This window comes from Halichoerus grypus, chromosome 8 (genome assembly GCF_964656455.1).
Source record: "Halichoerus grypus chromosome 8, mHalGry1.hap1.1, whole genome shotgun sequence".
Taxonomy (NCBI): Eukaryota; Metazoa; Chordata; class Mammalia; order Carnivora; family Phocidae; genus Halichoerus; species Halichoerus grypus.
In genome coordinates this window covers 89,986,921-90,013,513 of record NC_135719.1, presented here as the reverse complement: position 1 = coordinate 90,013,513, position 26,593 = coordinate 89,986,921, and the positions used below count along the sequence as shown (strand labels likewise).

Sequence of the window (26,593 nt, the reverse complement as noted above, 5' to 3'; positions counted from 1 at the left end):
ATTCTGATCATAGAGAAAGTGGACCCAATATCGTTGGGTTGGAACGGAAGCACACTCTCTTCTAAGACAGCTACATAGGACATTCGTGTTAAACACCTTTGATGCACTCCCTTGTGCCAACACTGCCAAACAGGGAGCCATCAGATGGATTTATCTCACAGTGATAATATCTCACACATTAAATTCACAAAAGCATTTTGTTTTCACTGTCTTGAATGCCAACACTGCTTCTAAGAATCTCGGATATGTGAGTAAACCAATGATCTTTGTGTGCAGAAATCAGAGAGAGTTCAATAGGCATTATGTATCTGGACAGACACTTCATGCAGAGCTCCCTGATTGGGAAATCCTAGAACATGAATTAAAATGTCTCAAGCAGAAGGACTCTTAAAGGCAGGGAAAATAAATAAAGCTATAGTAAACTCTAATATACCCATGGTCCAAGGGAATTCTGCAGAGGTTAAGCCTCACGCTAAGACTTATTTAACATCTTCATTAGTGGTCTGGAGAGGGAGGAAACACATCAATTATATTCACAAATGGCAATTAATTGGGAAGTGTGGTAATTATTAGTATAAAAATGAAAAAGAACACAAAGAGGGCTGGAGAGGCCAAACCCACAGGAAAAAAACTTCTAAAAAGGCAACTTATCAGTCAATTAAAAAGCTATAGCAGAGCAGAAATATTAAGTCCCAAAGAGGTGCTTGGAAACATTTTAAAAGATCACAAAATGATGTCAGACTAGAAACCAGCTGTGAACAGTTCAAAATAATGCTCAGAAAGGTGTGTGTGTTGGGGGGGGGGTTGGGGGCGGCTATGCAGTCTCTCAAGAGAGGAAAAAGCAGAGCCATCAACTCAGAGAAGTCATGGGGAAAAACAAATGTTCCCTTGACTTCTATAAGAGTCAATCAGATTATCAAAGAAGAATATTAATCAGGAAAAAAAAGGGGGGGTAAAATACTTTTAGAATAAGTGTTTATCCTAGTTCAAGGATGAATGAAAATTTCAAAGCCAAGGGTATCAATACAAAGGAAACCTTCATTTCATGTAATGAAATTAGATAGTGATTCTTTTTATATACCTCATAATGCTCCAAAAATTATTTAATAAGGCTGACAGAGGCATATGAAATATAAAATTAGAGATGGGTGAGGAAGAAAGAAAAAGAGTAGTGGGCATACAAAATGGAGCCGGGAATTAACTAAATATAAGTATCTATTTTGGTTTTAAAGCAGATAAATGTTGAGTCGTAAGCTACATTATTCCACAAATGAGTGATCAAAGGAAATAGCAAAGGGCTCCAGCTTTCTAAGTGAACCGACATAATTCCTGAATAACACATTTTAGACATCCTGTATATCACAAAAGATTATCAAATCATTCTCTCTCTTATATGCATGCTTCCATGCAAGGTAAAACAATCCTACCAAAATAATAGAAAGAATTACATTGTGCAATTGATGTAAAGCACATTTTCTCCAGTAATGTGATATAAGCTATTTAGTAGTGCTTCAACCATTAAGCAATCAACCATCTTTTGATAAAGGAAAATATAGTAGGCCCTTAGCCACATTTGAGGGGTTCTATATGCTATGGTTAAAAGCAATACATTCTCTCATAAGTTTTTCTTCAGTTACTGCACTGTTTAACTCAATTATGAAAAGGAAATCCATTTCTAATTTTGTTGAGGTAAATGCTTGTGAAGGGAGGAAATCGCACTTTCTAAGCGAAAGGTCTCAGTTTCGATGCGGGAGAGCACAAGGTGACACTCGCGTACCTGGCTCAGATTTACGCAATCAGGGGCAAATATTTCAAGGCAAATGCAGCTATAATGTTTATGTTAAAAACAATAGGTTATGACAGCAGTCAGATGTTCTATATCCCTCAAGTGCTGAAAATAAATCGTTTCTTTTTGCACACAAGAGATGGAGATTACCAAGGTGAAACATGACAGAAAATCTGTAGAAAATGAACTTTGTAAGCAAGGCTTGCCTGCTGGTACTGGTTGATAAAACAGCACCCCACAGGATGTTGTGTTTTCTTAATGAGTTAAATGACAATGAGTTTTGAACAGAGAGCCTTGAAAAAATGGTTTTGTTGCTATCTGTCTTCTCCTAAAATTCTATTCACACATAAAGTGACCAAGTTTTGAGTTCAAATATTGCCTAGAGACAAGTTTTTATTTTCCCTCAAGATGGCAGCAAGCTGGGCCCACACTGGGTTCTCAGTCGTCACATGTGAAATATATGGATGAATTCGTTCTCTATAAGCTCATACCTCTCTTTCTACCTGGCCGTACCCTCCTTCTCCTGAAACTCTCCCATGTCACTTACTTCAAAGAAAACCTGTATTTCTCGCACAACACACTGAGAGGTGTTCTCCTATCCTCTCCCCTCAAAGCCCCAGGAAGAACAAACTGGAATGTAATAAATTTGAGGCCAAACATATGCCATTTTTTTTTTACAGATATAAACCTATTAATACCACTTTAATTCACCCTACGCTCTCTGAATTCTTGATCCCATACTTACTTTCACTACTGACGTCACCTCGCATCTGAAGGACGTCTGATGAGCAGCAATGATTTGTTATGACTCTCAGGACCTTGTATAACTTGCGAAAGTTGAGACTTTACCCCAACTTGTGTACGTATTAGTTACAGCTGACTAAGTTACCAGACATTACACATGAAGCAAGACTTTCCATATTCATTTTATATGCCATTCTGTGATTTATTCCTCCATTATTAGACCATTTGCCTTAGTAAAAGAGCTAATTACTAAATTCACTAACACAAATGGGAAGAACTAACGCATTGCACTGCCCCACTAGGTAAAAGTTACAAGAAGAATTTCATTACAGCCTTGATTCAATTATACTTGGATTTCATTTCAATAATATATGTCTACAGACAGTATCATCTTTTGTCATTTTAATTTCTTAGGACTTTTGAAATAACGTGGCAGAAAATTAAATAAAACGTTACATTTTAGGTCATTCAAACTACTTGAATTTTTTAAATGCAGGATTCATTTTCCCTCTGTATCAACAATGATTCATCTTCCTGATCCATGATCTATTTAATCTGAAACTTAAACATAACCATTAATAGTTTATTCAGGAGAGTTTGTGTTTTACAACATTTGTCTGCAGGCCTACAGAGAGGACAGAAATAGAAATCAACTAATTGTTAAGGAACAAGAAAACATTTTCGATAAAATGTTCACATTTTTAATTCATTAAATCATTTTCCAGGGTTCCTCTGTGGCTCAGTTGGTTAAGCAACTGCCTTCGGCTCAGGTCACGATCCTGGAGTCCCAGGATCGAGTCCCACATTGGGCTCCCCGCTCAGTGGGGAGTCTGCTTCTCCCTCTGACCCTCTCCCCTCTCATGCTCTCTCTCACTCTCTCTCAAATAAATAAATAAAATCTTTAAAAAAAAAAAATAAATCATTTTCCATTTATATGCATACTGACATAATTCACTTCACCGTACTTCCTACTTGAGTATTATCAATATCAGCTCTAGCATTTATAATTCTAGAATTGTCTGCGGTCTGCAGGTAATAGGTTTACAATCTCAGTAATTTCTGTGGGGTTAATATCACATATTTCTTAGTTCCAAATTGAACATGAACAAAGGTATGCCTTACAGACTGCTGATTTATCAATCATTTGTCTTCTCAAAACATGATAATTCATTTTCTATGAGCCGATCTATGTTTTAATTTTTTGGTATTTCATTTTGAAGAATGTGCTATGAATTCACAAGATTAGATTCGTTATGCAAGGGTGGAAATATACACTACATTCTGCTGTGAAAATGTACATGAGAGAAACCTAACATGTATAAATATATTGTAAAGATATGCATTTTAATGCTGCAATTATAGTGTATGTGAAATGCACAGTATATATACTGCATTCAAATATTTTAATATACTTATCTTCTTTATGTAAATATCTATGCATAAAGTTCTATAAATAAAATTGTAAGATAGAGTGAATAACATTTCAACATAGAGAAATATATGTATATGCAAATCTATAGATATGTATGCATGTATATTTTCCTGATTGAACTTTATATACTACCCTCCATTTTGACTGAAACAGTGAAATAACTAGCATGTTGCCTCTCTGAAGCCGAAAGCAATTTCCTTTTCTAATTTTAGTTATGCAAAGCCTATGGGCATCATCAGCATTTAGTAATTAGTTTTATAATTACTGCTGTTTTGCTCACTGTCATTCAATTTTTCTTACAACATGGTCTGGGATTGAAACATCCCACATCCACAGCTGTGTAAATTGCTATCCATTTATAAGGCAAAAAAAGTAACATTCTACATACATCATTATTCAGTCAAGAATGTGTTGCTGGTACTTAGGTGACGCCTTGAGTGCATAAGCTGCCCACTAAAATGCCAAGAAAAATAGCATTCCAAATTCCAGGAAATGCTGTCTAATAAAGTAGAGAGGGAACACAAAAGCTGCCAGAAGAGTAAGACTTCATCAAAGAGTACTCCAAAATCTGAGAAATCTAAAGTTTGTGCTATCGTGACACGCATTTAAAAATGGTAAATAACAGCACTTCCCTTCTACAGGGAAGGGGAAATGAACACAGGCATAGGTATCCACAGCCAGTGACCTGCTATGTTAAAATTACAGTGTTTCTTCTAAAAGGTAACCAAAGCCTAAGAAGGGTTTCAATCACAATACATTTCTCCTAAAACCCACTGAAAAAGTCTAAATCTAGCTCACTAGTTGGATATTTCAGTTTAATTTCACTAAAAAAAAATGGTAAAACCAGGGTGCCGGGGTAGTTCAGTCGGTTAAGCATCTGACCTCGTCTTAGGTCATGATCTCGGGGTCTGGGATGGGATCAGGCCTGAGTGGGGCTCCCCATTCAGCAGCGAGTCAGCTTGTCCCTCTCCTTCTGCACCTCCCCCTCCTGGCGTGTGCACACACGCACACTCTCTCTCTCACATAAATAAAATCTTTTTTAAAAAAAATGGTAAAATGAAAAGCTTGATCTATTTCTTATGAAGACTGAAAATTTAAAAGCTAACTAATGTTAGGTATAATGTTGCCATGATAACTATTAGCAGAAATACCCTCAGAGAAACTGAGAGCATTCTTTGAATCTATCTCTGAATATACCATTTGTTGTTACAGTCTCTTAAGATTCATGGAAAATCAAAACAAAATGATTGTTGAGTCTCAGTTCACAGACTAAAGTGTTTAGGCCAGACCTGGGGATCTCCATCAGCTAAAATCACAGGGAGCTGGCTTCAAAGCCCACTGTGAATCACAGGACATCTCAACCTTGGGAAAATGTGATAGCATGCTTCAGACTTAAGAACCCATCTAATCTTGAACAAGTCACTTGGTGCGTTTGTGCCCCAGTTTTCTCATCTGTAGAACTATAGAGTACCTGTCTTTCTTCATAGGTCCCTGAGTAGCTCAAGGAGGACAAAGTTTATGAAGACACACTAAAAAAGACAAGAACTTTCTCCATGTAGCCACCATGGTTCCAAAATATACTCCTTTAGCCCTCTGGCTTCCAAGAAGGGCACAGGCCAGGATCGTTCTTTAGTTTAACAAGCACTTCACTGCTATTGGATTCTCTCAAAAATGGTGTCTAATTTTTTTTGTATCAAAAGCCCCATTTCTACAAATAAATTACAAATGTTTCAACAGCAGAAATGCATCTTCTATGTCTTTTCTATCTCCAAGCACAGAGAACAAACAGTAGGTGATTAAAATATACTTCTTATTCTCAATGGAAACATAAAACCACAATAAAGTAATTTAAAGGAGAGAAACTGCTAATAACTGAAAGACTTAACTGGAATACTGTTCTCTAAGTGACACACAGGGGCAACTAAGAACTTGTAGTAGAACAAAACAAAAGAATCGGATGATCAGGTGGAAGGGGTTAGCTTCACCCCATCACTTCTGAGCACCTAAAAATCCTTTCTTCTTTGATTCTTTTCCAGGGGAGAGAGAGCAATGAAATTCAGGAAGGACAGAAGGTAAACCAGAACCAGCCTATCTTCTTTATCACCTTAAAACCCTGGGGCTGGGGACAGAAACCCACTGATTAAGAAAACTAAAAGATATATCAAATAGACGCTAAGTAGCTCTAAGAATTACACCAAGAAAACATTCATTTTGCCGTATTAAAGATACACTTGTGCCTAAAAGATTCATTATGTCTAGTGTTTGAAAGTGATCAGAAATCCAAATTTAAAATTTATTTTCTCATGAAGTAGATTTTGACCAAATATTTCAATTCAAATTCAGATCTTTCCTTTTAAAACTATGTTTGTATTTGGTCATATAGATGGGCATCTGTCTACCATCTACTTAGAGATTCTTTGGCATCTTTCCCCCCAGTTTTTATGCTCTCTCTCAAATGTAAGTCCAAAAAGAACTTTGAAAGTTTATTCCAGGAAGAAAACACAGAGTTGTTGATTTTACTGTTACCACAGTGATTACAAACTGTATTATGCTAAACTTGCTAGCTGCAGATTGTTAAGGGAGTGAAAAAAGCCAAGTCATAAAGTGGACAAAGCTGAAGAGATTAACCATTATTTCTGTCAACAAAAAGGCCACAAATTCCCACTCTTCATTCACACTGCCGCTTAATTAATGCATGCAGGTAAAAGGAGGCCAAACAAAGGACTAACAAAAAAGAATAAAAAGGTTTCTCTTTAATACATTTACACAGCAATTAGTGAAGTTTCGAGGTGTCCATCGCAGGAATGGGGGTGAGGAGGCAGATGGATTCATTCATCAAATAGAATTACTCTAAACTTAAGAAATGTGGATAATCTTTATTTTTAAAAACATATCATGATCCATGCATCGTTCTCATTTACTTATACATTGACTTGATGAGGTGAATTATTTTCTGTATGTTGTTTTACCTAGTTCATAGCTACCAATTTAAATTGCGTATAATTTCCAAATTTTACTTCGTCATTAAAGATCACACTACAATACCTTACCTGTTCTGGTGTCAGAAAGCCTTATGAACAAAACCTCTTCCTCAAGCCAAACGTTTGCAGAGAGCAAATTTCAACATGAGCAATCAAGAATATGGGAATCTGGTAATACTGACACAAGCTCAAAATCTACCGCCACTTGCTATTTATGATTATAGATTTCGGGACTAATACTAAACCTGATAATTTCCTAAACAGGCCAAGCAAAAATATGCAAGCTTTTTCTTTTTTCCTCCTTTATCGCAAAGAGATTCGACACGAAGCGTGGCTTCTGTGTGAAATGTACTCTGGTCTTGCCCACCAACTCTCTCGGATTCCAGTTCTAGTTTGTTAGAACTGAAGCAAACACAAGAGCTGGGCAAGAAATCAAAAACAGTGAGTGGGTAGATTCAGCTACACTAAACACGAAAACTGCCAAGGGAAGAGTCATGTAATAAAATACATCTAGAAGAAGCGTATCTCTAGTCATAAAGGCACCCATACTTTCTTGAAGCCTCAAATCTTTACACAATTTTAATCAACAATTAAATTCCTATTTTCAACCCCAAATCCATTAAGTCTGCTTCTTGCTTCCCCGTTTCTTGTCTGCAGACTGATTTAGAGGAGAGTGCCAGAAAGATTCCAGAGGACATCTTTAGACAATTTAGTTGCACTACCCATACTCACCTGAAGAATACACTTGTTTATGGAAGGTCTAATAAAAGTAATCACTGATATTTTAATAAGAATAGCCACCAGAAAAAAAAAAATTGTCTGGAAAACTGCAGAAAAATGCTGACAAACCAAAAATAGGTTTTTAGAACTTTCAAAAGCTCTTTTAACTCAAATATATGTGTTAGTGTTTTGTTGTCACTAAGACTTTTTTCCATTAGTGCGGTATCTAATACACATTTGAATTTATAATGTATTTGTATCTGGTGACAAATCCTTTTACACATTAAAAATGCACATTGCTAAGAAAAAGGTCTTCATTAAAGAGTCTGAATAGGAATACAACAAAGGAGGCAGACTAACATAATTGTTTTTCATTATATTTGGTAGCATGGAGTTAATATGCTTAGATGCAAATAACCACAACTCTTTAGCAAAATAGGTTTCAAGTGAATAAATACCCCAAGTATGAAGACTGAATTTTCTTAAGACACTTTAGGAAGAAAAAGTTCACCCCCAAGTCCTCTCTACAACTGCTAATAGCTATTATTCCTAATGGCACAAAATATCGAAGGGTTAAAATAGGCATAAATTAACTTTATTGTCAATCACTACATACAGAAGAATAATTAACTCAGTATGTTTATTTATCTACTTTTGCTACTTGATTAAATGAATGATTGATGACAGGTTCCTTGTTTTCTTTTCTTCCTTTTTGTCAGTATAAATGATCAGTATGAAACTAAACGGTGACATTAAAATGAAATCATTAGCAACCTAAAATGTGGGGCGACCTAAATGCAAAAAGCTTCTGTCTCCTTCACCATTGAGAAATCTAATCAGACCCCTTCACACCCCAAACAGACATATAATATAGTCAGACGTACTTCCTAATCCGGTGATTTCCCCCGATTTCCACTGTGTCTGCTATGTCTATAATTATGCTAAAGGCCATTCATTTCTCTTAAGATCATTTTAAATAAAGCTAATTTACAGCATTCTGGGTTCATTGTTGGTGAAATTTATGAACTGTGTTACTGTTTGGCATTTGTGGTCTACTAAAAATAACGGAAATATCAAGAAGTCCTTGAGGTAGACTCATTCAAAATTAAAATATCAAATAAATGATCAATGATCACTTAAGTAATTTGATTGGTCTAGGATTTGTCATAATTTGATAACATTTGAAAAGGTTATTAGTTCTAGTTCTCTGCAAATCAGGTGACTAACATTAGCAGCAGAGATCCATAGCATACAATCAATATGGATATAAGGTTGTACATGGGGATTGTAAGTGGCACACAAGGCAATGGGGAGTTTTCTCCCCCCTCCAAATCCACCATCCAGTATTACATGCCCTAGAAACCAAAGTGAAATATGAAAATCTCTGAGAAATCTGTGCTTAAAGATCTGATTTGGACTGGCTGCTCTTAGGACCGCTGCTTAATCATTATCTAAAGTGTTACCGCTGTTTCACAATTTTGCTCTGCAATTCTTTGAACAAGATCATGAAATGCAGTCCCTCCAAGGGACAGTTTAGATAGGGAGGAAAAAAAAAAAAAAAAAAGGAGAAGGGGAAAAGAATCCTGGAAGTGGAAAGTAGCAAAGAGGTGACTGTAGAACAAAGTCTGAGAACTCAGATTACACTAACATATCAACTTTCCTTAATCAAACGAAGGCTGAGGTTTGCCAGACATAATTCAAAAGAGAGCAATGCAGAAGAGGAGAAAGAGTTCAGCAAAAAGCTAATGAGAGCAGGGGATTATAAACCTGACACTGGGCAAGTCGTCCCACTATTTCATAGGATAATGTCACTGTGAAAAACCATGAGAAAAAATTTAGTGTGCTCTGAAATTATAACCTCCTAATACGGTTTCATCTTACAAATAGCTGCAGGTGAGGAAGTGTGTGAGTGTAATTTAGTCGTTTGTTATATCAACAGAACATGCTCGGTAGTGGGGTGAGTTCCTCCAGGACTCCCGATCTCACTCCCCGAGTCCACCTTGGTCAAGCAAACTAGACAGGAGTAAAGTCTAGTGAAAGGTCTGAATGTTTTCTGCATGCCGAGTTAATTTACCCACATGCTAACAAAAACAATGGTGCGGACATCAGTTGGACCACAATCAACTGTCTATCTGCCAGTCTCACTCCATCTATTTTGGGGGATTGGCTAGAAATGTGCTGGAATGCAATCATCACCTTGATAAGACAAGATGGTAGGGTTACTAAACGCATACCAATTGTTTCTATAGGAGTTTTACATGAATTATGACAGATACAGATCGACAGAATTTTATTTTTAGTCTTTCTTGTGTTTTGTACAGAGACTATTATTAATGGATTCAGGCCTCTTGAGCCACTTGCATAAATCATGGGCCAAACTAAATGAGTTTCATTGGGTACAACTGCTCAGTACACAAAGCACCTAAGTTCACTGAAAGAAACCATCTTCGAACATCCCTTTTTCTTACTTATGTATCTTTTAGCACCGAGAGAGTTGGAGTAATTAAAAATAACTCTACATGCAAAAGGAAAAAGGAGCTCATCTCATGAAGTTTTATAAATATGAAATGTGATCATGGATGTACAATATCTTTGCATGTTTTTCCACCCAACTCATACCAGAAAATGCCTTCATATGCAATAATGACTGGCATGCTGTTCCTATGATTTTTGGGAAAGATAATGCGTAAGTGTGAAAAATGATCATATAGCTTTACACTTACACATCAAAAAGTATCAACCCTTTAAGTCACTGAAGTAATAGCTGGCATGAGTAAAGCAGCAGGAATGCATCATGGATAATTTTGTGCCTCCCAATACATTCCTGAAATATATTGCCATTAGACACAAGTCAGTAACTCAAATTTATTTTTTATATTTCCCTTTCCTCACTTTGAGATATCTTAAAAATTGAAGACGTGAATGTAAAATATGTATTTGGGGGAATCATCACTTGCTTTATTGAAAGAACTCGGTTTTTAATATGAATTGCTGCCGAAATCCTACACTTAGAGAATTTCTCTAAACTGTTAAAAAGTGTTTTTGTTAATATATAAAAGAACATTTTAGAAACAATTCGTCTGGCACTTGTCACTTCACAAAGTGCAGTTCCCCTCCACTGGGGGCCACCTAAGTAATCAATTGTAATTGTCACTGTAAATACTTACTAGATTCGGGAAACATTTGAAAAACACTTGAGTAACAACTTGAAGTATGACGAAACAGCTCACCAGAACAATTTGAAGACTATACCTTCATTAGTAGCATAAAATAACCTATTTTAGTAATATTCCATCATCTTGGTTAATACTTCTACATTAGTATATATGTGTTAAAACTTGAGGGGACTGCATTCTAAGTGGAGCAAACTACTCCTGGTGTAGTAATACATGCAACTCCGTTTAACTGAGCAGTTTTTACACCTATATGGGATAGGCAAAGATTGGATTTTTAAAAAAGAAAACACCAACAATAACAAAGATCCCAACTGTCTAAATTAGAGGAAGCCTTTGATCTGGTCAGTGAAATTTCTACGGTTGTCTTTGCTCTAGAATCACCTCTACTGACTGGGTCTGTATTAATTTTATGTCCTTTTAAATACATGAACTCATATTTTAAGAGAGTAGTCTACTTCCCTTTATGTCAATATCAAGTAGATGGCTGAATAAAAAAAAAAAAAAAAAAAAAAACAAGATGAGGATTCTATCAGATTTTATCCTCTACTGTTAGGAGAAGTTTGAAGGTTCTTTCCCAGGGAACGGCAATTTATAAAACTTCTTAACTCCATCGCCAGCATCGAAGCCAGCAGAATCCACTGCTGGAGAGTCTGGGTAACCAGAGGGCAGAGGACACGTCTGAGACTAAACCCAGTTTCACACCAGAAGAACTGCACAGCGTCTGTGATGTTAAAATACAGAGAAGTAACACACATTAATTTGGCGCTGGTTGTGTAAATGCTTCTGGCATTTCCTTCAGCACTTAAACTCATTTTCAGAGAATGGACTGCAGTAAAAGAATGCGGGCTCATTAAGAGTTTATTTCCTCAAAATGCTGAAGGATAGCAAGTTTCTTCTGTGAGGGATCAGAAAAACCACATTTCTTTCCTTTGCGGGGGAAAGAAAACACCCCAAAGCTTTTTGTTTTTGAGCAAGCACCACAGGTTTGGAAATGAAGGATTTCATCTTGTTGTCACACCCTGCCTTACCTCGTTTCAAGGCTGGCTGTGTTTCCTTTCCACAGAGTGGAATTTTAGAAGGAGCAGAAGCCAAATGCTTAAAATGAATGATCAACTTACGATTCGTATGAATCTATTCTTCCATGCTGCTCTGCTTAAAAATAGCATCATAAATGCACATCTGCAAAGATGGTGCAACCCCCCTTTCCTGAATTGTACAAATTATTAGAGTCGTTGACAAAAGATTTTTTTTGTTTAGGGGTTGGTCTGGGCACTCTCTTTGGCAGACTGCCACTTTTCTAGCAGTAGAAATATTGCTTGTAGAAAGCCACATTGTACTGAACAGCTGTTCTGCTAAAACATTGAGCTAGCAACCCAAGAAATGACTGACTTCCCATGTGAAGCAAAACTGTTCCTTCCCTTTGTGCTCATTTAAATGAAAGTACAAAACATTTTCTTCCACGCCGTCTAGTCTTCCCTCCCAATTACGGGCTTTGGTGGGAGGTATGTGAGCCGGGAGCCAAGAGAAGCAGTGGATTCTCCCATCATTGTCCCCGTGGCGTGCTTGAACTTCAGCCATTCTACTGTGAGGTTCCTGGGACAGCCGCTTCTCATCTGATCTGACCCTTTCTATATTCATGCCTCCGATGCTGGGCAGTTTTCTGCAACCTATATCCATTAGGATTGTGAGATTTAAAAACACACCTCAGGGGCGCCTGGGTGGCTCAGTCGGTTAAGCGTCTGCCTTCGGCTCAGGTCATGATCCCAGGGTCCTGGGATCGAGTCCCATATCGGGCTCCCTGCTCCGCGGGAAGCCTGCTTCTCCCTCTCCCACTCTCCCTGCTTGTGTTCCCTCTCTCGCTGTGTCTCTCTCTGTCAAATAAATAAACAAAATCTTAAAAAAAAAAAAAGAATTAAAAAAATAAAATAAAAACACACCTCATTCCATCCTTTCCTCCATCTCTGTGAAATGCTAAGGTACTAGAGAAAAGGTACTAGAAGATGACATTTGATTAAGCTCTTGGTTTGTAAGTGTGGTATGTGATTCATGCTCCTGGTTGTTTGAAATTATCATCAGATAATAGCAATACACACAAGTGTTCTGTGTCCTACATGCCATTTGGGTATTCTGTTTAAAATACTCTTCTGAAAAGAAAAACCTTCATAAGCTTACTTGACATCTCAGCGACCACAATTCTCATTAAATGTCACCATGTTTACGGCGGTAACTATATTTATGCATAACAGATTATCCAACATTTTGCTTAAACCTCTCTCAACATGAATAACACCTTGCCTTATTATTTTGTGAGCATGTGTGTCACTCCTGCTAGATTATAAACTCCTAGAGGGTTCAGTTTCTTTCCTTCTTTGCATTCCACACACAGCCTAGTGAGTCTTGCAATGTAATAAGCGCTCGAAGACTTAGAGCAGAAACAGGTGAGTAAAATGAAAGAGAAATAGGACTCATTCCTGATCTCTAATGACAACAACAACAAAATGTTACCCTAAAACCTAATGGTTTATATAGTAAGATTTATCCTATAAAACCAAAATTCTGAGGGAAGTGTCAATTATATCCACTGTTTCAATGGATCAGCCTTTCATTTCAGATACAGCCTATTTTAAAAATGCTTTTGTCTTTTTATCTCAGTGAAATAGCCACATACTAAAAATTTATCTCATCAACCTTTAGATCTCATTACTTTAATTAAGCATTAGCATAACATTAAGTTGCCTTAATATCCCCAAATCACCTGTGTATTTTAAGCAACACTCTCAATTTCCTCTGCTCTGTCACAGGATACAAGTGAAGACTTCTGACATGTCAGAATCTCAAACTGTATTTTTAAATAAACGTTGCGGGGTGACCATCTCTTCCTCCTGATTAACATCATTTCAGAAATACAATCTTACCAAGCAAAACAAAACAAAAACACAGGTTAGCTCTGACATGATAAAAATCCTAAAAAGGAAACCTAACATGCCTTTGTTAGTTTCTAAACTTAAGCCTCGCAATAAAATCTAGGTTCACTGCAGTATAAGACCAGCTGAATTCTCAAGTCCAACTACCCCATTTTCTAGGCAAACTGAGGCCAAAGAAATGTTGCTTGTTCACGGTCATGGAGATTTGAACTTGGAAGTGTCCAACTGCGCTGACCAAGAGCATACTATTAGTAAGGCTCTGAAGGCTTACTGAGATGACACAGATTATCGGTTTCTGTGGCATTCACACATTTTGCTGGCTCCACTGACCTTGTTTACATTCACTGGACCTTTGTTATAGGCTGTCAGAATTCCCTACAAAAGTCCCTTTCTCTCATCTCTGTAAACTTTTCCAGAAGATGTTTGTATGGCAAAACATGTAGTGACTCACAACAGAAAGCTTCCCTCTGATTGCCTGCTGGATGTAAATCCCACAATAGCACAGGCTGAACAACTTGACCCAGACTTTTCTGCAACTTTGGGAGTTGCAGTGTCTGCAACTTTGGGAGTTCAGAGACAATGAAGGGCACGTTAGGTCGGGCATCAACTAAGAAAACATCGCTGCACCGCTTTACAAAAGGTCCTGTGTATGCCCAGAGTGAGGCTTACCTGCATCCGCATCCTCATTTTCTGTCATAGCTAGCTAGAACATACTGCATTTTACACATTTTGTTACGCGATCTTCATGTCTCTTTTCAAAATAGAAAATGATAGCAATTTTGCTTTTATGCTAAAATTCTTGTAAAAACCTGGATACTATTCATCTATTTTTATTGAAGAAAGCCAATATTTTAAAGTATTTATATAAAACCCAAACTGTGTACACAGTCTGTTTTCATCATCAGTGCTGATATTCAACACAGCCTTATTTCCCAAACTGTAAAATTATATATGAGTGATGTGCTTTAATTACAAAACACTACTAAAAAATATATTTTTAAGTCTCTGTAGAGCTTTGGGAAGTGAGGACGATAAACTCACGAATTTTAATTTCCTCCACTACTTGGTTCAGTACTATTCACCCTTTGAGCACTCACCCAACACCCTGTGATTGACAGTCTCAAGGGACAATGGCCGAAGAGCACAACAGTATTTCCTAATGACTATCCTTTAGTACTTCAGTAACCTCGTCACTTTAGTAAGTGGTCGAAATGAGACGATTCTGTATAGTCTAGTCATATTTTTTCCATTTTAGGTACATAAGGTTTTGGAGCTAGTTTCAATTCTACTTGCAAATAACTAATTCAGCTTTTTTTTTTTTTTAAAGATTTTATTTATTCATTTATTTGAGAGAGTGAGAGAGAGAGAGAGCACATGAGAGGGGGGAAGGTCAGAGGGAGAAGCAGACTGCCTGCCGAGCAGGGAGCCCGATGCGGAACTCGATCCTGGGACTCCAGGATCATGACCTGAGCCAAAGGCAGTCGCTTAACCAACTGAGCCACCCAGGCGCCCTAACTAATTCAGCTTTAATTCCAAACTTATTCATTCTAATACTCATAGTAATGTTGGATTTCTTATATCCAAATCCCAAATTTCTTATTTCTAATGATTTCCGTCATGATGGTTATAGCCATATCATGCCTTAAACCCCCATTTGAATCAGAAGGACACCTAATATATTATGTGGGGAAATCAATCAAAACAATTATTTAATTGAACTGGCCAGTTGTTGATTAGTCAAGTCAAAATGGCTGAACAACAGTCCCGAGTAGACAAAGCTTTGATCATGTTGCTCTTTAATAAGATCCTTCATCTATAGAAGACTCTGAATAGCCCTAGTTTGGATCATTTGCTATATCTCAATTTAAATTGAGAAACCAGGCAAAAATAATAAGCCAGACTAAGCCAATGACTTAGTAGGACTGTACGCTTAGTTTTTCAGCAATACACACAATGCAGAGTACAGTACACATCATGGAAACCTAGAAAATTATTCACCACCACACCCCTGGCTGGCACACAATTTAGTTATCCTGGCTATCACAGTAAGTAAGTAGATTACACGAACACACATTAGCTCTGAAGATAAAAACATAAATTTTTCAGGAGGCATGTTATCCACCATTTATTATCATCAATACACTTTTAAAACAAATGCAAGGCTCAACCCTTTACTACTAGTAATATGCTGCTTACCACGTGGGTTCTTTTAAAAAAGTCCCTAATTCCCTTCCAGTTCTGAAGCTCTTCACAGGGCTTGGCAAACTACAGCGTGCAGGTCAAATCCAGATTGCATTGCTATCTGTCTCTACACAACCCATAAACTAAGAATTAAAAAAAAAATTTTTTTAAACGGTTAAAAAAACTCTTAAGATTTCACGGTATGTCATAATTAGAGTTCAGCATTCACAAATAAAATTTTATTGACACACAGGCATACTCAGCTGCACACGGATGGTCTGGGGCTGCTCTCGCATTCTAACAGTAGAGCTCAGGAGCAGAGACTCCATGGCCCACAAAAGCGTAAGTACTTACTATCTGCTCCTTTCCAGAACACGTTTCCCAACCCCCGTCCTAGAATCTGTTAACTAGTTTTTGTCTTGGCTTTCTAACTTCCCCTTCTGGGTGATCATTGGGCAGAGTGTGAAGACAGACAATATAACAGTAGTTCTAATTTTCAGTGAAGAAAGGAGGGAGAATACCCAGGGTGTACAACTGGGCTCGTGTGACTCCTTATTGATGGAAAGAGGTCGTTTATAAACTTTTTGAGAAAACTGTGTGAACAGCTTAATCAATGTTCTTTCTTCCATATCCCGATTGACATTGCAGTTGTCAGTTAATCACATTTCTTAAGGAATAAGACCAGGAACGAAGCCCTAGAAAAGGGTAAGCCTATGAGCACTCAACAGCGACCAGGTGAAAAAGCAGGAACCTGGGACAGAACAACATTTCCATTTGGGTAGAGGTCTGTTTTTCTTATGTTTCTGTCATTAGAGTACATTATAGTGCTTTAAAAAAAAAAAGAACCTTTTTATTTTGGAATAATTTTAGATTCACACAATAGTTGCAAAGTTAGGACAGAGAGCTCCAATACACCGTTCATGCAGTCTCCCCTAATTTTAGCATTTAATGCCTTAAATGATTTTTTTTCATTGAATTAGGACTCCTTTGTCTTTGAATAGCCTCAAAATGTTTTGTGAATTTGAATACAGTAACATTTGATCTGAAAAGGGCTGGTCTCTACACATGAGCCATGTATGTGCACACATGTCCATGTACAATACAAGTGGGGAAAGGCTTGCGGTGACCTGTGCTGAACTGAGAAAGGAAACGCTCTTTATTATGGAGGAAGGGTGCTGAATTGAAATTCCAGAGGTCTGAATCCTAGTTCCAAGTCTGTTATTGGCTTTGTTTATATCACTAGAGTTCTTTCTCTATCAGTTTTCTCAACATAATCGCAGGGGGACTGAAACAGATGATCTGTACACTTTTTAAGCCCCAAATTCTTTCGGCCTTCTTCTGCCCAGCGCCCAGGCGCTGACATTTGCTGACATATTATGGACCCAGAAAGGATGTGAAAAGCTGCAGTCAATCAGTATTCAAAGCCACATTAGTTTTCTAGGTGGAGGTCACTACATGTTTATTAAGGCACAGCCAAGAGTTATGCACAGTATCGAGAAAGCTGTTTCTGAAAATTAAAGCCACAGTACAATTTCAATCATATAAAGCAGTCAGAGGTGACTCCTTCTTTGCTATACCCATGAAATATTGTTATCTGCAGAGCACTGAAACTATATATTGCTTTGCAACAGGTGATAGGACGAACAAAAACACGTTAAAGAAGTCCAGCCCTAAAGAACAGGGCACATAAACTTCAGAGTCTTAAATAAGTGAGTACAATGTGGTAGAAGGCAGTGCCATGACTAAAATATTACGTTATCAAGAACTGGTAGACTTCTTAAAATAAGTTGAATGTGACATGGAATGTAAGTACGTCCCCTAAGATTTTGCCAAGAGTAAAAAGCAAATCAAAAATATGTAAAGTTTTAGATTCATATTTTGTCTATATCATATATTTGGCACTTGGCTTATTTACTTTAAAATTTCACTGTATGCTGTCTTATTTTCCTCTTTTTATTTATAATGATTGCGTGCATGCAAATCTTGATAATCAGCAGATAAAATCTGTTAAAGAAGTAACTACATCATGTATTTTTGAACCCAAAGCACCAAGGAGACGCGAAACCTTCCTGTAAAGGGGAATTAAGTAAAAGAGAAGGAAAACAGAAATATTAGCAGAATTTTTATTTTGGAATAATTTTAGATTCACAGAATAGTTGCAAAGTTAGGGGAACAGCAGAATTAGGAGAAGTTAGAGCACGTGGCTTTTGAAATTACTAATCAACACCTTTAAAAAACCCCAAGGGTCTCAGGAGAAGCTAATTTGAGACAAAATTTGCTAAATCCTTTCTAAAAAATTGGGGTTTGGGATTAGAGAGTCAGTAATCACTCAGACCAGAACCACTCCCAAAATGAAAATTCATAGGAGAAACTGAGGACCAGAGAGGCCTTTCTAACCTAGGTCATATTGTTTATTTAATTTTATCAAAAGCTCTCATTTTCCTTCTTTTCTCCCTCCCTCCTTCCCTTCCACTTTTATTTCTCAATAAATGGTAAATATCTCCAAGGCCAGGACTATGCCTTATACTTTCTCCATATGCCCCCACAACAGCCTGCAGAGGACTCAGAGAACTAAGAGAAAATACTCAGCTATTGGTCGAATAAACTTGAATTTATACACCCAGGACATGGGTTTCTTTTTTTTTTTTTTTTTAAAGATTTTATTTATTTATTTGACAGAGAGAGACACAGCGAGAGAGGGAACACAAGCTGGGAGAGTAGGAGAGGGAGAAGCAGGCTCCCGGCAGAGCAGGGAGCCCGATGCGGGGCTCGATCCCAGGACCCTGAGATCATGACCTGAGCCGAAGGCAGACGCTTAACGACTGAGCCACCCAGGCGCCCCAGGACATGGGTTTCTTAAGACTATTGTTTATAACTGTCAACTCCTTAGCCTGTACATTACATGAGAGAAAAAGGTTGGCAGCAGAAGGCAGCTCATCGTGGGGCAGGAGGTACCACCCCTCCTAGCTCCTACTCGATGCACTGTTTATTTTCCCTCTGGTTTCACACTATTCCTATTATTCTATTTTTCTTCCACCCTTTTTTTAACTCTTTTCTTTCTTCATCCTAGCCTATGACTTAGACTCACCCACAGTTCTCATCTCATCTCGCTAATAGCTATCCCAAGATACAATGTGGTACTATGTAATTTAATTTATAATAAACATGGCTAAATACTTACTTTCCTGGGCCCTGTACGTGGAGATATAGACATGCACAAGATGTCCCAGACTGTTCCAAGTAGCTCACAGTCTAAAGACAGAGATATGTATAATAAGAAATGAATTATGAATTGATACTAAAGCAAAAAAAGACTCTAACAGTAACCTATAGGAACAAATGATTAATGTTCTGGGGAAGGAGAGAAAATTTACCCAAGAAAGTGACATGTGAGCTGGGTTTTTAAAGACGAACAAGGATCCAGCAAAACCAAAAGAAGGGGCATTCTGGTTAGTTGGTGGGATGTACAAAGGTACAAACAGATGGTTTGAGGTATTCAGTATTGCTAGGGACAAAGATGACGACAGCAGACAGAGGGACAGAGTGATGAATCCCGACACAGAATGCAAAAGTACTTGTGCACTCTTGTCCACATTTCCAAAAGTCTCCATAAAAAATTCTGGAAGAATTCTGTCTTTTGTTCATCCCTCTTACACCGTTGCCTTCACCATGAAAAGAGCCTCTCCCAAATCTCTGCTGTCCCCTGACAGGTGGGACCTGAGCTGAACCCTGAGGAAGGAGGCAAGCCCAGACAGAGCTGTGGCAAGAAGTAAACCACCCAGCTCAGCTCAGCCTCAATCTGCCCACCCCCAGAAAGATATGGAGCAACCCGAGGAGCCAAAGCCTTGCGGCGCGCTGCTGAGATGGGCTGATGCCTTGCTGCCCTGGCCCTGGCTGACGAGCACAGGAGAGAATGCACGTGTTCTCAGTCATCACGCTCCCAACCTGGCTTCCCCTGAATCAGCGTTTGGAGCTGAGGGTAGCTCTGGATGTGCAACAGTGCCAGGCGCACTGAAGGTAATGGTGACCAGTCCAACTCTCTGACGGGGGCACGTGACAGGAAACTAGTAGTGCCCTTCCAGCCTTCATGCCGAATGTGGACCGGACCCCTCTGTAGAGAGCGAAGCTTCTCCTGAGAAAATAAAGAACTGCACAGAATTACAGTCTCAGAGGAGTACCCTGCCACCATCAAGTCCACATTTGTCAGAAAGCCCTTCATGCCCAGGCTCAGAGATGACAATCCTAGGGAAGCATGGCGATATAAACAAGGCTTGTCCTGTCATGACATAAATATAATAAAGTAAAAGGCCAGTTCTTCAAGGAACTTCCTTCAGAAGTCATAACTTAACTAGAGAGATCTATAAAGATAACCACATGTAATTAAAAAGCCTTCCTGGAAGCATACCTAAGAAAAGGCAATTATATCCCATCATATTTCCATATACTAGCAAAACCTGGCACTTGCTACCAAAATAAACAGGAGAGAACATTGGCAGCTCAGCTTTTGGATGGCCCCGTTTCCACTTGGTGCCACCCCTGACTTTGAAGATTTTATGTATGTATGTATGTATGTATGTATTTGAGAGAGAGAGGAAGAGAGAGGAGAGAGCAAGAGTGGGGGGAGGAGCAGAGGGAGAGGGAGAGGCAGACTCCATACTGAGCACAGAGCCTGATTCAGGGGCTTGATCCCACGATCCTGTGATCACAACCTGAGCCGAAACCAAGATTCAGACACTGAACCAACTGAGCCACCCAGGCTCCCCATGGTGCCACCCCTGACTTTTTTTTTTAAGATTTTTTTTTTTTTATTCATTTGAGACAGAGATACAGAGAGAGAGAGAGCAGAGAGCATGAGCAGGGGGAGAGGCAGAGTGAGGGAGAAGCAGACTCTCTGCTGAGCCAGGAGCCTGACGTGGGGCTCGATCCCAGGACCCTGGGATCATGACCTGAGCCAAAGGCAGACACTTAACGACTGAACCACCCAGGCGCCTCCCATCCCTGACTTTAGATGGAGGTAAGTGAAACTGGAGACTACAGCAGGGAGTTGGGCCCCCAGTATACTGAAGGTGGTGGAGGCAAGAATAGGAACCAAATAAGAATCAAGTAGCTGTCTTTTATCCTGCTCTCCTACCCCTATGGGAAAGCTTTTGTTCAGAACCTAAGGGTTCAATCTGGGTACTACCATTTGCCTGCATAAAAAGAAAGAATACCACAGGCTGGTGTACATGCTGTGCACCGATTCTAAGAAATTGCATTTCATGTGGGGTTTTTTTTGTTTTTTTTGTTTGTTTGTTTGTTTGTTTGTTTTAAATAATGAGGAGTGGGACACTTGTCCCCAGGTATGAATGTTGGTTGGTAGAAGTAAATGTGTGTCAGCACACAGTAAAATGCCCGAACAGGAACTGGAAGACCTCTGAGCTGCTTAGACCAAGAAGAAAAATCACGTAGACAGTCTTGGATTCTCTACCTTTTATGGTAACAGAACCATTTTTATAAAATGCTATCTAAGTTTGGGGAACCACCAGTATAGTAGTAAAATTCAGTGTTACTCTGAAAGATGTCCTATACTCAGTTGCTACACATGACTGTTTTAAACAGATCCCTGAAACATGATTGCTAAAGTAACAATCTGGTCTTTGGCTACAGACAGATCATGCATTCCTCAAATAAAGACCTGCAGGTCTCTCCTCTCAGAAATATCTACCACTTTCGGGGCACCTGGGTGGCTCAGTCAGTTAAGCATCTGCCTTCGGCTCAGTTCATGATCCCAGAGTCCTGGGACTGTGCCCCACGTCGGGCTCCCTGCTCAGCAGAGAGCCTTACTTCTCCCTCTCCCTCTGCCTACTTGTGCTATCATTCTGTCAAATAAATAAATAAAATCTCTTAAAAAAAATAACTGCTCTTATTTAAAAAAAAAAGAAATATCTACCACTTCCTTCACAATAGGAGCCTTACAGAGTGAAGGAAAATTCTATGAAAATAGTAAAGTTCTTCCCTCATGTGTTCAGTCAATTTTAATCACCAGTTGTCTTGCAATATTTTTCAACAGTTTCCTTCAAAAGGCTAAAAATGTCTTATATTTTACATATCTTAGCATTGTTGCCTGTCACACACATACACAAATCGTTGTTTAAAAGCTGAGATGCTTAAATTGAAACAAAACTTATGCTTACAGTGGTAAATATTCCTGGATTAAAAGAGTTGTGGCAGATATACACCAAAAATTGACTGAAGTCTGTGATATTAAAAAGACAGAAAATTTATCTAGTTTTAGCAAATGTCAAATCAGCAGCTATTGCTTTTAAGATTAATAAAAGATATAATGGTTTCTAGATAGCCTCTAAATAGAGATTACTATGAATGGAGAAGTGATTTACCAACAGTCACCACAATGAGATTTCTTTAAAGGTTACAATCATCAGTTATTTAGCTGAAACACTGCTGAGAATGCCTGGTCATTTCTTGAATAATGCATAATGTTCATTGTAGATTTGATCTGTATTATAACAATACAGATATTTCTAAAATAATGGAAAAAACTATCTGTTACCTTCCAATTGCTTAACATATCATTTCCATGAAGTAATTGACTCAGGACACATTACACACTGTCACCTGAGTGTTCTTTCTGCAAGCATAACTTGTAATAATCTATAAACAATGGGCATCACAAAACAAACTCATCAACCTTTATAGACTTTTAAGAAAAGATGTGATGAATACAGGGCAGAGTGAAGGACCTTTCTGAAGCAGGAAATTAAAATGATTAAGTTTCTATATAGTTGTGTGGGACAAATTCAAATTCAAGCTTTGAAATTTAATTATTAATATGAACAACTCATCACATTAAAAAAAATCGCCTACAACGTGTAAGTACTTTTCATATAAATTTCCAAATGCCTTTAGGTTTATTCAAGAGACTGCTTGGAGAAGCACAAAGTATAATGCCTATCGTTTTACTGTTGGATTATGAACTGCACTTCACATGATGCTGCAGGCTATTTATATAACCTTGTTTATCCACATGAACTTCTTCAAGGGCACAACATAGAAGACCTTAATAAATTAAAACGAATTTCTTTTGATGTTGTTTCATGAATGTTTGATCAGAATGAGTAACAGGTTTGCATTAAAGAATGGGAGGAGAGCAATGAAATATACATCTATTGTACAGGAGACCCAGCTTACAGAAAGTGCCCACTGCATTCCTAGCAACTTTAGAGAGCCACGGTCAACGGGAGAGAGTCACTCTGCTTACACCTTCACTATCACCGTTTATAGGAGTGGGAGGACACGTGTATCAAATTGGATGCTCTGCCATCATCTGCGTGGAATTTTCAAAATAATCACATCGGTTATCTCCTTCCAGCCTCCTGAATACCCATCTCAACCCTCCCATTTCTCTCACTGACATCACCATGTCCTTCCATAGACCGAAATGCTCATGACAGCAGAGATCGTATTTTATCTTTTGTGTCCATCTTTATCATAAATATAGAGTTTAACTGATTTACCACAAAGTAAAAATGATTTATCAGTCCTAGTCAAAAGCTGAGAGGATCCTGACCTGGAATGTTCGATAAAGGATGCAAACCAAATATCATTTCTAGAAACAATATGGTGTGCTAGAGCACTAGACAGAAAGGCAAGACAATGGATTCTCGTTTTAAATCTAATACTTCACTTTAAACTGTTTCTAGATCGTTTCCCTTGTCTGTAAATGAGGGCATGGGTCTACATGAGCCAGAATTTTACATCTCTAAAAAGTCAGGATTCTAAAAGCAGGGTTATCACCTCACAGAAGAAGGGACAAACCACAGAACCATTTTCTACTTTGGTAACCACCACTATCAAGACAGCCTATCAACTGCCCACCCCTTTAAATTAAAAAATGGAAATAAAAGGTAACTGTGCTAAACAGGTTAAGCCAAGTCCAGTCCCTCAATCAATGCATCTCAAAGTGAGACCCAAGGATCTATTTTGAACATTCTGTGACTTCTGACTTGTTACACCTACCCTTATCATTTTGTATGATTTGAAATAAATATGATCACAGTCTACTGAATAAACTCTTATGGATACAACATACTTACTAAGATTATATTCACATCGTTAGCTCGGGAAAATCTGCTACAACTTTAGCATCTGGAACCTATATAGATTGGTACATTACCAACTTGACATCTCTATTTTCAAGGGCAGAAGGGTTGTAAAAGGGCAGTATGAGTGTGCGTTGGTTTATTCGTACTTTGCTACCTTATACCGACATCCTGCCCTTAAAAACTAACTCTGCTGTATGTTCTTCTCAACCTCTCAGGCTCATTCTTCTGCTCCAGAGCAAGAATCTGTGAACTATGGCTTGTGGGCCAAGTCTGGTGGCAGTCGCCTGTTTTGTGAAGTATGGTTTTATGGGAACACAACCGCACCCTGTTGTTTACATATTGTCTATGGCTGATTTCATGCTACAAAAAAGCCTCCAATAGTTCCTAGATAGTCCATTACAGAAAATGTTTGCCCTGCTCTAGAGGGAAACAACCTGTTACAATTTAAATTCTAATTTTCCTTCTCTCATAAGCCTAAGGAACACAGTTTGTAAGTACCCACGTAGAGATATGAATAGATTCACACATGCATATATATGTGATTACACCTCTTAGCCCTCAATTGTAAATAGTCACTGCTTTTGATCCCTCATTTTAATTTGAATCCTCTAAGAGGTTACAGCTCCCCACCAGAATCCATTTCTCCAATAGCCAGGAGTACCGGGACTTCAAAGGTAGTTGTCAAGGTGTAATCACTTCACTAAAGAACCTAATTCCTTCCCCCAGAGTTGCCTAGAATTTTGCCAAATGTCCAGCTTTATGCCCACCAAGGATCTAGATACAAGGTCAGAGCACAAGAAACTAGCAGATCCCTTAAAGTCTAATGCCCTGAATAACACACCATTAAAGATAGAAAATCAATGGCCAATGTTATATATACATCAATAAACATATGCATGCATATTTATATGCTAAACATGCTATAAATTACTAGAAGTTTCACTAAACAGAAGAAAATACCTCTCTTATGTATCAGAGTGAAGAAGACCTAAAAACCTTTAATTAATGTTTTAAGAATGCACCAAGGATTTGGAGGACAAATATATGTTTATATTTAAACAGTTTTTAGGCAATAGGTATAGAGACTTGAAAAATTAATAAGTGAATTGTTTATCAGTCAGTAAAATCATTACTCAAAATGCCTACTATAGTTGGACTCTGCTCCCTTCCTCTCTTTGGTTACTAAAGACAGAAAATATTAGTTCCATCCTTTAAAAAATATCCTTATACTCCACCCATCAACAATAATTTGCATGTATTAGCATAACACAAATTAAACCCAAGAAGCACTTTAATGTAAGTCATCTCATTCTCATTTTTCTGAAACCTTATGTAAAGCTATAGAATATTTAGGCTGACAGACTTTTGGAAAATAAAAAATAAATAGAAGAGGTTTATTTCACCTTCACATGGTGTCTTTCTCATGCAGAGTTCAGATTTCCACATTTGTATCCCTTTAAAGGATTTGATATGCAGGAAAAGAAGAAAGGATGATGGTAAACATTTCATCTCAGAGACACCTACAGACCACCATATTCCAGAAGAAACAGGGGCTTAAAACTTACCTTTTACTGATGTGTTAGGTGGAGGGCCTTCCATTCGCAAGTTCCACGGAGGGTCCCCTTGGTTAGCAAAGTCCCTCATTTTCAGATAGCTAATTGTAAGTCGAATGATGGATGCCTTGTCAAGCTGGCTAGTGATGGCTGCAGGAAGAGGCAACAACTTGGCCAATTCATAGAACTCAAAATTTTCTTTTCCCCGGCGGGAGCGAGCAGCATCTCGGGATTTCTCCTTTCTCAGTGCTTGTAAACTGCAATCAAAGGATTGAAAAAGTGTTCTTTAGAACTTGTGCTTCTACATCAGATAGAAATTGTTTTCTTTTTATTTCCTTTTCTCCCCTGCAAAAATCTACCAAAATCTTCTTCCAAATTTAGGACCACAGTAAAATGAATTCTAGACAATGTCCACTAAAACCACATATTCTACCCCTGGATTTACATGCCATAAACTTATGTGCAGTGAAAAAAAATAGTTTGCTTATTAGGTTTTTTCCTCTATTTGGCCATGCATTGAGATATATTCTTTGTTGCTAAGACCTAAGATTTACAGGTGAAGCTTGATGTTATCACTAGAAGCAATTGAGAAGATGAGGCTAGTATTCATGTATCTATTCTTAGGCTAATGATTTTGTTCATTTCGTTGTTATCACTACAGGATCTTAAGCCATCAAAAGCACCCATTTTTAAAAATGTATTTCAGTTATCATCTTGGGGAACAAAGGGTAAATAAACATCAACATTTTATTTGTTGATTCTGTGAACTGTGTTTATGTCTTCCAACCCTCAATAAGGAGCACGACCTTAAGTCAGATAAAGAAAACATCCCATTGAAAATGAAGATTTCAATGTAACTTTATAAATGTGCTGGTAATTGGTTGATAAAACTTTAATTCTTTATTAATGAATATACATTAGTAGATGGATAGGTTCTCTAAGATACTGGAGAATAAAACACATTGCCCAGAAAAGTCAAACTTTAATATAAATT

The 26,593-nt window shown here is 38.0% G+C and overlaps 1 protein-coding gene across 6 annotated transcripts in view; it reads right to left on the bottom strand.

The window, feature by feature from the left end:
• Positions 1 to 26,593, bottom strand: part of NPAS3 (neuronal PAS domain protein 3) — an 839,760-nt gene that overhangs the window by 549,771 nt on the left and 263,396 nt on the right. For 3 of the 6 annotated variants that reach the window (XM_078053550.1, XM_078053554.1, XM_078053555.1), the window contains 2 exons: positions 25,612 to 25,856; positions 25,450 to 25,500 (listed from right to left, as the gene is read on the bottom strand). In XM_078053550.1, the coding sequence (XP_077909676.1) occupies positions 25,450 to 25,500; positions 25,612 to 25,856 (296 nt within the window). The remainder of the gene's footprint in view (positions 1 to 25,449; positions 25,501 to 25,611; positions 25,857 to 26,593) is intronic. The other 3 variants (XM_078053551.1, XM_078053553.1, XM_078053552.1) reach the window with 1 other exon arrangement.